This window comes from Ostrinia furnacalis, unplaced genomic scaffold (assembly GCF_004193835.3).
Source record: "Ostrinia furnacalis isolate ACB-3 unplaced genomic scaffold, ASM419383v2 OfSCF2162, whole genome shotgun sequence".
Classification (NCBI taxonomy): Eukaryota; Metazoa; Arthropoda; class Insecta; order Lepidoptera; family Crambidae; genus Ostrinia; species Ostrinia furnacalis.
In genome coordinates this window covers 459,605-472,260 of record NW_021132401.1, presented here as the reverse complement: position 1 = coordinate 472,260, position 12,656 = coordinate 459,605, and the positions used below count along the sequence as shown (strand labels likewise).

The 12,656-nt window shown below is 42.2% G+C and overlaps 2 protein-coding genes across 2 annotated transcripts; one reads left to right on the top strand and one right to left on the bottom strand.

Moving 5' to 3' along the window:
• Positions 1-4,704: 4,704 nt before the first annotated feature.
• On the bottom strand, positions 4,705-5,553 carry LOC114354801 (keratin-associated protein 5-3-like). Its single transcript, XM_028307368.1, has 3 exons — positions 5,458-5,553; positions 5,207-5,380; positions 4,705-4,877 (listed from the first exon to the last, which is right to left on the bottom strand). The coding sequence occupies exons 2-3, from the start codon at positions 5,368-5,370 to the stop codon at positions 4,772-4,774; spliced, it is 270 nt and encodes an 89-aa protein (XP_028163169.1). The 5' UTR covers positions 5,371-5,380; positions 5,458-5,553; the 3' UTR covers positions 4,705-4,771.
• Positions 5,554-11,189: 5,636 nt separating this feature from the next.
• On the top strand, positions 11,190-11,894 carry LOC114354785 (serine/threonine-protein phosphatase 1 regulatory subunit 10-like). Its single transcript, XM_028307346.1, has one exon. The coding sequence runs from the start codon at positions 11,190-11,192 to the stop codon at positions 11,892-11,894; it is 705 nt and encodes a 234-aa protein (XP_028163147.1).
• Positions 11,895-12,656: the final 762 nt, after the last annotated feature.

Here is a 12,656-nt window from a genome sequence, read left to right as displayed (position 1 = left end):
CCATGAGAACGTTCTGATTTTTAGTTTAGAAAATATTATAATTGACATGAATTTTCACTTTACTTCTTATACATTCTAACCTATCATTAGTGTATATCATAAAACCGATAGTACTTTTAAAAGTACTAATTATAAAACATTAAATAAAATAAAAACCGCTGTACCTTTTCAGTTACATGTATTAATATCATTATTGTATCTTTATGTAGTAATAATTTATTAAAAAGGTTACATTTATGTTTTATTTTAAAGTATAAAATCAATTTATTTACTTTTCCTTTTTAAAGTCTGTAATACCGAATGTTCTTTTAAGAGAAAACATTTTTTTATTTTTTTTTACCTAAAATAAGCTCTATGCACTATTATATAGGGCCCCTGAAAATATGAATGCAAAAGAAAATCTCTAACATAGAATTTTTTTTACTCGAAGTGCTCGGCGTTTACTACTTCAAATTATTCGTTCTTCTGAAAGCACATTCGGCGATACTTAGAAGTCGACAAAATTTACTCTTCGGTCTTACGAGGATAACTCTATCAAAATATGTCGAATATAATAATAACTGAAACTGATAGTCATTATGCAATCATAGCACCGAACTCCAATGTCCACAGTAGTTTCCACTACGATCATTCGTCGACCATGAAACTAATTACTTACTGTTTCTCAATTTAGATTGACTGTATTGATATGTATTGAGCGTTATGCCAGAAATTATCGTCCCTTAGCTAACAACACCGCGTAAGTCATTTTTAGCAACTTTTCAGGAGACGAAAAAAACTGTTTATTTTAAAAAATGGGTGGATTTTTCCTATTGTTACTTATTAAATACTTTATTTAGCGGTTAAGAAATAATTATTTATACTTAATTTGACGATTTACTTTATTTTAACCTATATTTTATGACTTGAGCGGTGTTGACTGATATTTTTGTAGAGTTAGGCGGTGTTGTTTGCCGAAATGTAAAGGAATAAGGTATTAATAGATGATTTACAAAGAAAATTTTATTTTGAATTATTTTAAAAATAATTAAACAATCATTATAACCTATGTATCTCTAACCTAAATCTTAAGAATCGCAGTGTGTAGATCAAATATTGTGATGAGGGGCCTTCAACGTGAAGCTGGGCGAACGAAACGACAATGAGCTGGAAGTGGGGTAATTTGGGTACGGAGAGAGGAACGCACGTGGATAACTACTAACTGGCTTTATGGAGAGGGATGATGAACTCCTTCTTCAGAAAGCCAAAACTGCGAAAGTAGATTTTGCTGCATCCCAATGACGCTATGAAATATGAGATCAACTTCATCTTGTCGACGTAGAAGCATGTTATCTGTGTGGTCAATTTGGTCAAAACAGGAAGCAATCACCAAATGGTAAGAGGCACATCAAATATAAGTCCGAATCTCGATAGATGTCGACTGAGAAAGTCTACACTCCGCCCAGCGTCCATCCAACCCCGAAAGCTCAACTCGAGTTGCAAAATCGTTCCCAATGCCAGGACATTGCAAAAATGTGGAAGAGTACAATAGCAGGTTCTTGGGAATTGACCAAATGACTGGGTCTAAGGTTTTTAAAACCCGTCGTTTAAGAGAAACAAAAAAGATATCTGATCTCATCGACAACCTTATAGAAGAGAGACGAAACATGGATCTGCAGTCATCTGAAGATGCTACTCAGTATCGGTGTCTTAACAGATAGATCTCTAAGTCTTTTGACTCGCGACCTACGCATATAGGTACTCGTAATACATTGACTTACGATTGAGCATAACAAGGGCTCTAAGGTGTTCGTAAGAGATCAGTCTGTCTGTTGGCCAAAGCCAACTGACCAAGCTGAAGACCGAGAATAGCGTCGGGGCCTGAGATATTGAAAGAGGTTGAGAAGTTCTACGGACAATTATACACGACTGTGTTCACACCTGTTACAAATCTAGCCGAAGACCCAAGAGCTAGATTAACCCGACACAATACCTAAGATATCCCGAACGCCAGTCTACACGAGCTTGGAATTGCTCTGGAACAGCTGATAAACAACAGTGCCCCGGGTGACGATAGAATTACGGCTCAGCTTTTGAACGGCAAAGCAGGTGAAATGTCGATGCCAAAGGCTCTTTGGAAGCTGTTCTATTCCGTCATCCTCGAGGGAATAACTCCTACGGCAGGGCACAGAATTTAAGTGTGGTGATACTCTTCTTTAAAAACGGCAAAAAGGTTTAAAGAGTTATAGTTAAGGATACTAAGGAAGGGTAATAAGGCTTCAACAAGGGTTGAAGAATTATAGACCCATCTAACTTCTGAACCATGTCTACAAGCTGTTTTCGAGTAATTATGAAACGTCTAGCTCGCCGACTCGACGCCTTCTAGCCTCCTGATCAAGCTGGTTTCCAGGCTGGCTGACAGGCTTTAGTGTCTTAGATCACATACATACGCTGCGGCAGATTATACAGAAGACCGAGGAGTATAATCAGCCACTTTGCCTGGCGTTTGTGGATTATGAGAAACCCTTCGATTGGATTGAAACCTGGGCAGTTTTTTACGCCGTTTATGTCCTGCTTCTTGTAATTGTGCACATAAAAATTCATCACCTGAACTCGGAATACTTCAAGAATCAATTCCTTCTCCATCAATAGTGGATTTCACTTGTATAGCTTCCTAAAAGTATTAAAATACAGTTTGAGACACCGCCTAAGTTTGAAAAAAAAAAATGTAAACACCGCTTAAGTAAATGAAGAAATTTTCTATTATGATTTTCTTATACATTAATACGCGTAAATCATTAAAAAATATATTATTATATAGCTTACCTCTTAATCTTCTATTAAAACTTCTTTCATAGACCTTTTCGCGATAAATCTAACTTAAAAACATAAAAATTACGGAGCGCGAAGGAACTTTACGAGAAATGTATGGCAGACTAACGACTTGAGCGGTGTTGCGAGGCAAACCGACTTGCGCGGTGTCACTAAAATTCAAATTACGGCTTCTTGTTGGCTGAAATCTATAACATGTGACCAATGGTTAGACGCGCGATGAGCAGATCTATCCAATGGCATTAAAATGTCAAAACCGCCAAAAATCGACTTAAGCGGTGTTGTTAGCTAAGGGACGTTATGTTACGCGTTCCAAGAACTCGCTGTTTATATCAATAAAGGTAGTACCTAATTGATCAGATGGTTCTGGGAATGGCTAATTTAGATGCTAGCTATAGTTTTTGATATAGGGTGAAAATCACCAGGAATTTGATGTACCTAAAATTTGTAGGGTGATAATTTTCATGGTACAGGATATTTGTGGCTTTTGTGGCATAATTGAATTATGTTTTCCTAGTAATAATGATTGCGATGACGTATCATCATACTCGTAATATAGGCAGGTAACTTGATTTCAATACCTTTGGACACCCTAGGAATATACAAAGTTATAGCTACCACCTCATCATCAGGGTGAGAAAGCAATAAGTCTTGTGATAAAATATGAATGAGTGTGACGAATTATTATGGTATGTGCTTCGTAGAAAAAAAATATTTTATTGAAATTTCAATATTTTTTACTCCAAGTCATTGCTCCACATAGTCGTTAATTCCTCTATATTGCTCCAAGAATAAAAATATTCAAGAATAAAACCGCTTTGTGATTTTTCTATGGCTAGTTTAAAAACAATACTGGTACAATGGTATTGACAAGATTAAAAAGAAAAACTCCAAGCTCAAATTAAAATTTCGAACGTGTTTCGTTCTTTGAACGTTTCTTTTTGACCGCAATCCCAAGCATGGTTAGTCAAACTTCAAGCTTCAAACTCTCAACACTCCGTAACCAAAAAAGTAAAAACCCAAAAAAAGTGAATCAACTCAACCTCGCATACTTTCTGTCGCGACTTATAAACCCAAGCCCGAAGATGCCTTGCTACCCGTGCTGCAGCCCCTGCTGTTCCCCGTGCTGCGGGCCCTGCTACTCCTGCTGCTCGCCATGCTGCTCTCCGTGCTACGGGTGCTGCTACCACTGCTGTTAAATGGTCCGTTGGGCACGCGGCGGGGCTGCAAGAGCTGTGAGCTGTGAAGCGTGGCAGCGCTGACGTGTGGAAGCGAAGACGCGCGCTATCGGCTGCGTTCAGAGCGCCGCTCCTCGGAAGAGTTTGGAACGTGCCGGCGTCGAGCTGGGCTCCGCTGCGCGCGTGTTTCCTGGTCTCCTCGAGCTCGGGAGGTCAACGTTGTCGCTGCTCGGATGGACACGTCGCCCGCTCTTGTGGTCGCCGCCCCTGCCCTGCGACAGCAGATTCGTCGCCAATCGATCAATGATTATGAGCAAGTGTATTTTTGTAGGGATGTTTTGAATAATATACGTTCAGGTCACATATGCATACTTTTGTTGTTTTCCTTCAGGCCAGAGTAGGGTTCTGTGACGGCACGTCAGGCCAGAGTAGGGTTCTGTGACGGCACGTCAGGCCAGAGTAGGGTTCTGTGAGGGCACGTCAGGCCAGAGTAGGGTTCTGTGAGGGCACGTCAGGCCAGAGTAGGGTTCTGTGAGGGCACGTCAGGCCAGAGTAGGGTTCTGTGAGGGCACGTCAGGCCAGAGTAGGGTTCTGTGAGGGAACGTCAGGCCAGAGTAGGGTTAGGGTTTATGTGAGGGAACGTCACTGCAGAGCAAAGTAGGTATGTGTAAATCAAGGAGAGGTAGGGAGCAGGTAGGTGATTGATAACAGGATGTAGGGTTCAAATTTTATTCCGCCAACAACATCACAAGCACAAACTTATCTAACAACAGTGACAGCTGTCAGCCGCACGCGGGGCCGCAGCAGCAGCCGCAGAGTCCACCGGTGCAGCCTCCGATGCAGCCGTGTCCGCAGCTGAAGTAGGAGCCGGCCATGCCGCCGCGCGCTCTGCGAAAGATGATATTGGCAAAAACCATAAATTTTACGACACAGTAGGCTCCATAATATCTCAACCAGTAGATATCTAAGTGAAAAAAAAAGGAATCCAATTTTCTGGAAGTGCATGTGTCGAATTCCTAGAAAATTGGTGGAAGACCCAAAACTTGTTGATCCAAATGGTTACAGATTCAGATGAAAATCTCCACAAAGTTCTATCTTTTTTGACAGGAAAAGGCAAGATAATTTGGGAAGTCTTCTAGCAATCATCGGTTATCGGTGTAGTTCTCCACTTTGCCTTTTGGTGGTTCAATGATGTGAAAGGAATTTAAGTGTCTTACCCATGCAACACCCCAAGGTCACCACAGGGCGACTTGCACTGGACTCCTATGCTGTGCACGCAGCAGGGACCCACGTCGGAGCACGACTCCATGCGGTGCGCCAGCGGCCCGCACGGGCCCGCCAACGGGCCCTGGCATCCTAGGCAGCAGTTGCGAACTGGCATCTTGACGAAACTGAAAGGAATGGGAACCTTGGTAAAATACTTTTGTCATAATTATTAATACCATCTCTACGTAAAGAAGAAGCATACCTTCAGAGAAATAAAATTTGTATAATTTTAGCAATATTTTGCAATTTTTATAGAAATTGACGCAACAGACGTCTTGTGACCATGTAAAAACAAAGAATGGTGGTAAACGTCAGTGTCAAAACAAAAATAAAGAAAAAGAACTCTTGAATAGTGGGTGTCTTTTGAAAGAGGTCTGAAACAGCCATCATGAGTTTGACTGTGGTGGAAAAGGTCCTTAAGGCCTAATTCACACGAGAGCTTTTTTAACGTCCGTTAAAAAAGCGTTCAAATAGAACATATGCATACCCAAGTACGTGTTCACACGTCGGCGCTTCTAAAACGCGACGCTTTTTTATCGAGCAGTGTTGCATTTTCAACGCAGAGCGTTGGGAATAGGCTTGGGTATGCATATTATGTTNCAAATAGAACATATGCATACCCAAGTACGTGTTCACACGTCGGCGCTTCTAAAACGCGACGCTTTTTTATCGAGCAGTGTTGCATTTTCAACGCAGAGCGTTGGGAATAGGCTTGGGTATGCATATTATGTTCTATTTGAACGCTTTTTTAACGGACGTTAAAAAAGCTCTCGTGTGAATTAGGCCTCACAAGCTCCATACCAAAATAAGGCTATCCGAAGAGCACGACGTGGTTTAGCGCTCCTTGAGAGAAGAGAAAGCTGTTGTCTTAATTTGGTTAAGACATGCGATATGGCATACCACTGCTGGGAATGGCTTCTTCTGGGACTTTATTAGATGACACAGTAAGCTTTGTGTGTTTTTATGGCTGATTAATGTATGGAGAAATCTCAACTTTTAAAAAGGCCTATTCATTTTAGGGCTCATATTAGGGTTTACTAGAAAAAGGCTTACACTTAAGGGCGGCTACACACGTTGATCGAAACCAACGCTACAAAAGGGTCCAACGTGTGGACCTAGAAAAGAGCTTGTCTCAAGAACCAACTTTATTGGCACCAACCAACACTATTTTCAACAAAGTTGGGGCCTACGTGTGTAGCCGGCCTACAGTGAAGTTTAATAGAGAAAGAAGGCCAGCTTAAATTCTTATCAATCATCTTTTATATTTTTCTGTTTTTCCCATTCCTGTCACATCATGACACATCTGTCATTCATCTGCATTCATCTGTCTGTTGTATTTTCCAAAGACGTCCACATCAAAAAGTTGGAAAAAAAATCAAAAAATTCAAAACCTCCAAAAATAACAGCCACCCAATAATTTCAATTACCCTACCCTTGTTTAATTTGAAGAACCCAATCCAAGATGCCTTGCCCATCCTGTGGTACTCCTGGCTACGGCCAGGTCGCTGGCTTAGCATACCCGGCGCCTTTCTGCGGACCCTGCGGTGGCGTTTGCATCGGCCCGTGCGGCCAGCCCTTCGGGACATACAGCTGGAGATACGGCCCTTCCAAATGCATTTGAAGCGTGGATTGTTTTGTAAATAAAGTTGTGGATGTTATTTTTGTCTTTTTTAACTGTATTTAAAATCAGGAGATAGCTAGCTACTCGCCTAGGTTACCTAGGTAGTAGTAGGTAAAGTAACTTGCGTACAAATAAACACAGTAAGCAAAGGTACACCATACCCCTTTATTTTTTACTATAAAAAATAAATTTAAAATTGCCTATCTATGGTCTTGCCCTCAGTAGATCCACTGGAAAAAATACATGCAGTGGTTCTAAACTCTGCTGCAGTGGTTCTGGTCATATTTGATTGTAGACCGACAGTTATCTGTTGATAACTACCTACTAAATTAATGAAGAAGTTGGCTACCATTACGATTTTGAAACTTCGCCTTAACACTTGTCTTGTATAGCAACAAAGATGCGTAAAAATAAATAAAATCACACGAGTGCACAAGGTGTGCAGACCGGAAGCACGGTCATTTTGTAAAACGTCGCCATCAGATAAGATGGCGGGCGGAAGTTGCGCACGGTGGGCGATAAAATCACATGTCACACGCTTTCAACTATTTATGATGAGTGCGGGTAATGGATGTTTCATATTTTGTATCATCTAGTCTCGAATACTATGCTAAGAATACTACTTACCAAGTACTTGCACGTTACATGGTATGATTTTAATGCAAACTATCGATCCCTTTTTATACGCTATGACTTCATGATAGATACCTTTTACAGTGTTTAGCTTGATATACCGTCGCCTGTATCTGTATGTACTCGTACATTGGCACAACCCACGTGACAATTTTCCAGGTATTCGTTAATAAACACATTTTCAGTGAAATATTTGAAATATTATGCGTTTTTCGTTATTTAAATTTTCAATTTACGCAGAAGCCAGCCAGGCTTTCACATATTATGTCTACGCGTGCTACATAGGTAGGTATTATATTGGATGATCCATTTGCGCTATGTAAGCACATAGCCCGTAGGTATTAATCTAAGGCTTCAGGTGCTTTAGGCATCCGTGCCTGAATGTAGCACGTTAATGTTCGGAGCTCATTCCGGAGGATTGCATCGCTTTGTGCATCCGAGCGCAGACAGAAACCAAGCTGTTACGTTAATTAATACCTACACGATCTATGCAACTATGAGTACACAAGCAATTTATTTTGGAAGCACTCTTCCATGAATATATCCACCGGACTATGACCTCGTTTCTACGAAATTTTGTTACACGTCTATTATCTACAGAAATATACGATAAACCAGCACCAATAGAGCTTTGTATATTTCGTAATCCGTGACTTACACGGGTCTAGACGGATTGGTCGTTTTTAGACCAGCATTAATGTACGTATTCATAGAATCCAATGGCGAGGGTCGCAGCCGTTTCTACGAATGTAACCCCCCATACAATGTCACCGAGTATTTTTAGGAATGATTGATAAAGTACTGGAGTACCTCATTAAGTTAGCATTGATTAATAATGCTTGCCTGCTTTTTTCTTAATAGGGGATGATTTCTCTAGGGGTCTGAGCGGAGGGTTGTGTTGTGTATTGTGTACATACCCGCAGGTTGAACGTTCGGGATTGGGGTAGTTGACCGAATCAGAGGCTGCGAGAGTCAAAGAGCAATGAACAAGATAACTTTTATTTTCAAGAAATAAGTACTAAAGTTTGTACTTGAGCACTAGGTATTTTATTGTTGTATTGTAATAAAGTTAATTGCATTATTTAAATTCTTTATTGTAACAATTATTTTTTGAAGCAATAATTTTATTGAAAAGTAAGAAAGGGATCATTTACTGATCATTTTGATAATAAATGTTGTTCGAGTTAAAAACATCAACTGTTTGCCTGGCTATTGTGCATAAAGCTATTGTGTAAAATTAAATAAATTACGGCAAAACGGTACAATAACGTTATACAAATAAATTAATAACGATATCCTATATTTGAAATTTTGATACTGACCTATTAATTTTTATAAAAAAAACTTTCGCAAATGTAATGTCAAATCACTGACATTTCAATTCCACAGCATCGCATCAAGCGGAAAAATTTGAAAAAGTCCAAAAAAACTAAATAAATTCGGAAAATTATCAAAAAAAGTTTTCTAAAAGCAAGTCTGAAGCCTCAAGTTCCAGAATGCCTTATCAATATGGTTGCTACCGGGACTTCAACATCGGGACGTTCGCGCGGTGTCCCGGCGGCTGCGACCGGCCAATGCCCCGGTGCTGTCCCCCCTGCGTTCAGGGCTGCTGCTGCTCGCCCGTGGGACCCTGCTACAACTGCCATTCGGGACAGGTGTAAAGGTCGCGTGAACTGCGTGAACTATTGTGATTTGTGACGTTAATAAAGGGATGCTGTGAACTTGCTTATTTTATTATTTTCTGTCAGTTATCTTATCAGTAGGTCTGCGGTAGGCAGATGTGAGGTTCTGCGGTACAGGTTCTGGTAAATTGCTAGGGGTGTTTGCTTTTTACATCTGCAGCGGGATAATCCATCACAAAAAAAAGTAGCCTTTCGCGTGTGCATTACCCCAGCAAAAATGTTATCGCGAGTTCGTGACAGCTTTTACGTCACTTCATCCTCGTGACAGCCTTTACGTCACGTCATCCTCGTGACCGCTTTTACGTCACGTCATCCTCGTGACGGCTTTACAGTCACGTTATCCTCGTGACGGCTTTTACGTCACGTCATCCTCGTGACAGCTTTGTTACGTCATCCTCGTGACGGCTTTTACGTCACGTCATCCTCGTGACAGCTTAAGTCAAGTCATATCCCTCCAGGACCTCTGCTGTCCAATTCCGCTTTGGAGGGTCCAACCCTAGGTGTATAGTGCATTTTGAAACTTAGAAGGATGCAAACAACTATGAAATAAAACGTTGCAAGTAATTTTTAAACGTGTATTGAATAATCACTATAGAACGGAGCTTTCTCCAGCCCGGAGCAGTAGCCTCGGACGGAGACCCAGGTCAGCAGCACGAACATGACGAGCGATATCACAAAACACAGGTTCTCCCGCACGATGCTCTCTGAACTGAGCTCTGATGGGATCTGAAAATAAGAATCATAGCTGTAGATAAAGATATTCCTTTTTATAAGTTTACAACGCTTGAACTCGAAGAAAAGTTGGCGGGAGGTCTGTTTTCCACTACAGAAACAGTCTCCTGGATTTTTGGATAGTTGGCGATGCCCATTTGCGATCTCTACCATCGTCGAGTACGATCGCTAGTTGAATTCGGTCGTCCACTTATAACTAGGATTGTGCTTGCATTCCTAGTTTGCCATTTCGCCATAGAACTAGTGTTTGAAAAATAACTTACATAAAAGCAATCAGCAAGTTCAGCAAGAGAGAGGGCAGCTGGGCCCCGGTGGGGGACTCGCGGGCCCGCAGCCCCCAGTCGATGGCTGGCATTGGCTGTATGAGTACAGGCAGTAGCCGCCGCCATGGGGCCCCCCCACAAAACCGCCGTAGTATACCGGCATTCTGGCCAAGCTTGACGAGGAATTTTGAACAAGTCCGAAACAGTGACGTGACGTTGGGCTAGTGCGGTGTCTCAAACTGTACTGAAAAGAACTGTCAGCTGTTTTCCAAATTCAAATATTGTTTTTTTTTATTCTGCAGGTTCCTGTCAAGTAACCATAAACAATATAATTTTAACGAACTATACCGAATACGTTATGCAATAACGAAAAAAATTATGTTAATTATTAAGGGCAATAAATAAATAAAAATAATAATATTTTATCTAATTCCTTATTTGCACATTTATTTGCAAACACTATTAGAGCATCTCTACAAACATTTTGACACATCACATTACTCAGAGCCGTAAAACTTTATAAAAAAACATTGTCAGCAAACTGGCATTAGATTTTTGGCGGGAAAGTGACGGTCATCTTCGGCAACTATTATTTTGGTTTGTTTTCTTCTTAATTTTGTGTGTTTAGCCTTTAATGTTTATTTTTTCAATATCATTGTACTAACATTTGGCTCTACACTCTCTACTGCGCAACTCTCGGTCCCTTTACTGCACACCTCTCGGTCCCTCTACTGCACACCTCTCGGTCCCTCTCTACTAAACCTCTCGGTCCCTCTCTACTAAACCTCTCGGTCCCTCTCTACTAAACCTCTCGGTCCCTCTCTACTAAACCTCTCGGTCCCTCTCTACTAAACCTCTCGGTCCCTCTCTACTAAACCTCTCGGTCCCTCTCTACTAAACCTCTCGGTCCCTCTCTACTAAACCTCTCGGTTCCTCTCTACTAAACCTCTCGGTTCCTCTCTAGTACACCTGCTCCTCTTTGATAGACTAAATTACAAGTGAAATGCAGAAATTCCAACAACATTTTATTCTTAAATTACGTTCACTGGATAAAACAGTAACATCACGTGGCGGCTCCCCCGGATCTTGCGGGTCACAGCCTCTACCCGCGTCTCCAGGTCTGGCATCGATCTACGTTACACAGGACTCACAACGGCGTTCGCGCCGGGTTCAACAGCACGGCCCGCAGGGCGGCGAGGGGCCGCAGGGAGGGCACGGGCTCGGTCCACAGCTTGGGGGCCCGCAGCTCGGGGGCCCGCAGCACGGCGACGGTCCGCAGGGCCCGCACGGCCCGCAGCAAGGTTGCGGCCGGCAGAACGACGGGCAAGGGTTGAAGCAGCACGGCGAGCAGGACGGCGGCGGACATGGCCCGCACGATGGAGGCGGGCAGGGGCCACACGAGGGCGGCGGGCAGGGGCCGCACGAGGGCTGCGGGCAGGGACCGCACGAGGGCTGCGGGCAGGGACCGCAGGACGGGGGCGGGCACGGCGGCGGCGAACAGCACGACGGCGGCGGGCAAGGCCCACACGACGGGGGCCCGCAAGAAGGAGGCGGGCACGACGGCGGCGAGCAGCACGGCATGCAAGGCCCGCAGGGGCCGCAGCACGGCCCGCAGCAGCAGGGAAAGCAGGGACCGCAGCAAGGACCGCAACACGCCATTTTCTCGATCGGTTTATTTACACCACGTGATTTCTTACTAGGTCAATAGATTAGATTTTACTTGTTAATTTTGTGCCTAGTTTTTTTGATTGATTTTAAAAGTTTATAAAGTTTTTTTATAAATAGATGTGTCCTGTGTAAATTTTTATAAAAAACTGATTTGGATCGCAATTTGTCAAAAAGGCAGTTTCAGAATTTGAATTTTCATTATTCTTTTTTGATTCGAGGTTCGGACAGTATCTTCTTGGAGTTTTTATTTAGGTCGTAGAAAGAGGTTGGTATACAAAATAATAAATTATGGTCAAAATCGTGCACTGCAATATTATGCAATGCGCAGACCGCAGTACCTATTTTTGATAGTGTAGCTTTTCGGAGTATGATGGTGGTTAAACAAACAACAGCTCAGAACTTTTACCTTTATCTATGGGTTTCATTAATTAATACTTTTGCAGGGTCGTAGTTTTGTCACATAGTGGTAACACAAATGCAACTTTGAATTTACTACCCACATCAAAGCACGTTGGAGGATTAAAGTTCCTGAATGTTGTACAAAGCAAACTACATCCTAGGACGCATACTAGGTAATGTATAACAAAAGCATCTGTTGCAGGAATAAAAAATTCAACTTTTATTTTAATGAAAGCCCATTAACTATGTCAATTTTCCGCATCACGGTTTGTATTTAAGGGAATTAGATAGGCCAGGGGTTGTCAACGTTTCCGTTGTACGGTCGCGTTGAACAGTTGTTCTTGGTAACGCCCGCATAGGCCCTCATGGCCAGCGGACCGAATAATGATTTCGTCGTAAAGGT